Here is a 4,560-nt window from a genome sequence, read left to right as displayed (position 1 = left end):
ACCCCCTCCCCCCACCCTCCTCATGTCGTAGGAAAAGGCCTAGCAGCAGCGGCAGCAGAAAGCAGCGCGCGCATTTGCACATTGCCCTTGCGTGAGGCGCAGAATCGACGGTGTGGAGGAAGCAAGGAGGTTTTTCTTTTGCTCCGGCGGCTAGATGGCAGAGATGATGACCACGCCTCGCGGCGGCGGCGGCCTTCTCGAAGTGGCCGGCCGGCCGGCAGGCGCCGGTCAGTCCCTGGGCTTCCGTGAGAGAGAGAGAGAGAGAGAGGTTGGAGGAGGTGTTGGGGAGAGGGCGCGCGACCGCGAGTACGCAGCGTTGCTCGGCCAGATGGACACGCCGAAAGTACAAGCAAGCAAGCAAGCAAGCAAGAAATATCCAGAGGAAACCCTGAATGATTTCTCTTGCTTCGCTCACGTCTTCTTCCGCTCTCCGCCTGCTCCCGTTGGAGACAGTGCGGTCCCTCCACCCCGGGCTACCCCTTCTCCGGCAGCCCCGGAAAAGCTTCCCTTTCACTCAGACACGTCCTCTCCAGCGCTCGGACACCTCCCCACCGCCCCCCTGTACACCCCCACCCTGCACCCGCCGGTTCGGCGCACCGCTAGCAGCTGCGTCGGTGGCCGGTATATAAAGCAGCGCGAGCCATTTGAACGCTGTGTCTTTTCTTCATTCGAGGAAAGAGCCTTCAAGTAGCAAACATGCTGGTAAGTGACCCGAGGTGGTATCGATACACGGCCGAAGCGGTGGGCGCGTGCACACAGACATCGGATTCCGTTTGCAACCAGCAGCACAATCGGAAACGAGGAATGTCTCAAGAAGCGGCTTCCCATAAAGCAATTTTGGCTAAAACGATTGAAGCCCGCCATTGCACATGAGGCGTTTTGCTTCGAAAACGAAGTCTTGAACGTTTGTGCCCGCAGGCGTCCAAGTTAACATCCCCTCTGAGTTTCGACTGACGGTAGGCGAGCGACGTAACTGAAGAACCTTTTAAGAGTGCGCTCCTACAAACCGTAGTTTCGGCTTTGACGATGCAATTTCACAAAGATGTAGACATTTCTGGTCCTGCGTGTTAAATGCTAATACCGTAGGACATCGCGCTCCGAAGAAACACTTTTTTTTTCCGCTAAGGACTCCAGTTAATGTGCCTAGCCAGAAATGTAACCCACCAGAAATGATGTAAATTCAAGCTACTGCAGTATCTGCTAGGTAGCTAGCTATACGTGGTTTGAACCAGAATTGTCGAAGTGATGCCTTTTCAGCGTTCCCTCCGTCCAGATGTCACGTCAGAGAATGTGCTCGCACGACGCTAACTTCTCCGCATGTTTACCGCCCACTGAAGCTCTTGCTGCAGACATCCGCGACTTCTATCTCCTGTAATTCCAACTGGGCACAAAAATGTCTTCCCAATATACGCACTAGGACAGAGCTGTTAACGATTGAGTAGTTCCTGCAGGCGAGACATCGGCGTAGTAAAATGGTTTAATTGAAATGAGCCACCAAGACTTTAACTAAGAGCTGCATCCTCGCATCCTCATGTTTAACGTCCGCGGTCAGCCTTATTCGTCGCCACTAAAGCCCCTCGATACGTCATACGCCGACACAGCGTCTTGACCCACGGCCCGTCTGCGCCCTTGAAAAGAGACTCGTTCTGCCGGTACCGTTTATGTCTACTTAAAGCTTGTGTTGTTCGTACGGCCGAGTTCGCAAAATGCCTCAAAAACTCCTCGCTCCGTCTCCTTGTTCGACGCAGTCCATCGCTGCCTTCCTCGGCCTCATCGCCATCTCCTCCGCCGGCTACCTCGGTGGAGGCTACGGAGGCGTTGGTCTCGGCTACGGAGGAGTCGGCCTCGGCTACGGCGGTGGTCTTGGCTTCGGCTACGGTGGCGGCGTCGCTGTCGCCGCTCCGGCCGTTGCCGCCGCGCCAGTCGCCGTGGCCGCCGCTCCCGTGGCCGTCGCCGCCCCCGTGGCCCTCGGCCCCAGCCCCGGCGCCATTGCCGGCGGCGCTTTCGCTGCCACCGCCGTGACCGGTAACGTCGCCAAGGTCGTCACCAGCCAGGTGTCCACCGCTCACCACACCGCACCTGGAGTCGCCAGCGTAGCCACCCAGGCCGTCGCTCCCGTCGTCGGCGTCGGCGGTGGTGGATACGGACTCGGCCACGGTGGATACGGACTCGGCTACGGAGCTGGACTCGGCTACGGTCTTGGTCACGGCGGATACGGCGGATACGGCGTCGCCCACGTCGCTGCTGCCCCCGCCGTCGCCGTCAAAGTCGGATACGCCGGATACGGCGGATACGGCGGGTACGGCGGATACGGCGGATACGGCAAGGGATACTAGAAAATGACGGTACGTCTCCGCCGGTCTGTTCTCTAGTGTTCGTGCTTTCTTTTTTCGCGTTTGACGTGTTTGACAGCTTCACGGGGAAAAGAGGAATATTAGAACTGCATTGACTGATATAATATATTATAGTTTACAATCAACCCAAACATTGCTCCCCAGGTTTTGACTATTTCCCTCAATATCTGTTGAACAGATTCCGTTTTGAAGGATAGGCCTCGTTTAAACGTGATGTAGAAGGAAGAGCTGCGCACGTTGGCTGTAGCTTTTGTGGAGTGTTTCTAAGTCGTTCTGGTATTTATGTCCTACTTGTTGTCGTTCATATACCAAAGGACAGAACGGATTCTAACGAGTACTCAGGTTCGTTAGACCGTTCCCGATTTGGTTCTAGTTTATTCGTTTAGGAATGCCTGCACGTGCCTGCACGTGCCTGCACGTCCACAACAAACCCTCTCTCCTTTCACAGCAGCTCACTTCTTCGCCTCCAGCTATCAATTTCCACCTCATATTTGCAATGGCCCATACTACCTAGAAACAATGTCGCATTGCAGTCAATGTTGTGAGAAACTTGCAATGACACGAATGCTTTCTTGCTGCCATTTTCCAGGTACAAAGACGACACTGCCAAGCTTATACATACGCTGAGTGGGTGCAAGCGATGGAGGACTGGTCAGAAGACACCGATGGTCCAGTAGCGAAAGAATAAATTATTCCACTTGTTCTGCCTGGTGCACACAATGCTTCTCTTCGGTGTTCCAACAGTACGGCGTACGTTGAACTCAACCACCGTTCAATGCGCCTACACACCAATACAAGCGGCGAAAGTTTTGCTTATCGTCACATCCAACACACATCCCAAAATGCATTTCAAAGATTTATGACTAGCAAAGCTTTCTCAAAAGGTTTTTGCTTCTGTGGAGTCGATGAACAACCAGTGTTATGCTTTTTAAACACGCTTCGGGCGTCTGAAGCGTCTCATCTTAATGGCTTGTCTGAATCCCTTGCTTACACAGACATGCTCTATCTTCTATGTGTTGACAAGGGAGGCCTCAGTGACAACTTGTTGCGTAGAGCCAACGTAATGACCAAGGGACTTGTTTTTATCAGGGTTAGTATTCTTGCGAAACAGACAAGCCTTCTTTTGGACCAGCAGCTTTGTGTTGGTCATTGCAAGCGCCTTGTCGAAATAGGTCCCTTTCTGGAAATCTCGGCGGCAGTCTAAAGGATGCAAGTTTAGGTTTACTTTGTTCGTTCAGTTTTATGTAATTGAAGTTTCCATTTTGCTGCGGTTCCTCGGTCTCGTTTGCGTTCCATACTAGCAGCTGTTGGTTAATCAAAGCTGACGAAATAAGGTATCTGGATTCCGCATTAGCGCCAGGTAGCAGGACTTTCTAAGATACATAGAGCCGACAAATTAAAATCGGTGCGTTCTTTCGCTTGTGCTTTACTCTTGTCTAATAAAGCTTGAACATTTTGCACACGGGCGTGGCTCTCCGGCGAACAAATTTGGACTGTCATCCATACAGCTGATTCCTTAACCCTTGGAGGAACACCACCTTTTGTTTCACATGAACCCTGTACTTTTCTATAGGTATCACTGCCTGTATCTCCAGAAGGCCTCTTTGCTATGCGCACACGGGGGGGGGGGGGGGGGGTATTGCGACAACCACCATCATATCCTTCCAGTGGTCGCTCTGCTGCTCCCAGGCAAGACAGCGGCCCTAGATATTAAGATGTTCCGATATAAAACAGCAATTCTAACCGTAGAGCTGCCGCGAATCATCTGCACTCGTTGGAGTAAATTGTCTCTAACAAAAGGGCACAGCATTTAGCACTCATAGAGAAGCTCGGAAGAAAAATGAGGCATAACCCTTATTTACGTTAGCCTAGCTGAGCACGAGGAGGGACTAGATGCCCAACAGGACTGCCTTTAACGCTTGCCTTTTTTTTTTCGTTTTGCACACTCATAGACTTCTTGCCATGCCTGACGACAGATCAAGTGGAATTGTTTCTAAATGGACTGTCTCGGCTGGAAGCTGCACAGTGACAACTGGAAAGAGCCGATGGTATTCCCAATACACCGCGCATATATTTCGTAACGCATCTCTTCGGCGAACAAGCCTCCTAATGATCCAGACAGCAAAGTCCATGGAAAAGTCCAGGATTCACGGGAAAGAAAAGGACCGAATTTGTGTGCAAGAGAACACTGACAAAACCAGCACTG

General features: G+C 52.2%; 1 protein-coding gene across 2 annotated transcripts; it reads left to right on the top strand.

Moving 5' to 3' along the window:
* The first annotated feature begins 618 nt into the window (after window positions 1-618).
* Window positions 619-3,068, top strand: LOC142590965 (uncharacterized). Of its 2 annotated transcripts, XM_075703334.1 has the most exons (3): window positions 619-702; window positions 1,749-2,345; window positions 2,944-3,068. In XM_075703334.1, the coding sequence occupies exons 1-2, from the start codon at window positions 697-699 to the stop codon at window positions 2,334-2,336; spliced, it is 594 nt and encodes a 197-aa protein (XP_075559449.1). In that variant the 5' UTR covers window positions 619-696; the 3' UTR covers window positions 2,337-2,345; window positions 2,944-3,068. The 2 variants fall into 2 exon arrangements, with proteins under 2 accessions (XP_075559449.1, XP_075559450.1); XM_075703335.1 differs by lacking the exon at window positions 2,944-3,068 and having other exon boundaries at window positions 1,749-2,348.
* Window positions 3,069-4,560: the final 1,492 nt, after the last annotated feature.

This window comes from Dermacentor variabilis, chromosome 8 (assembly GCF_050947875.1).
Source record: "Dermacentor variabilis isolate Ectoservices chromosome 8, ASM5094787v1, whole genome shotgun sequence".
In the NCBI taxonomy this organism is placed as follows: Eukaryota; Metazoa; Arthropoda; class Arachnida; order Ixodida; family Ixodidae; genus Dermacentor; species Dermacentor variabilis.
This window is presented reverse-complemented; position numbering and strand designations above follow the sequence as displayed.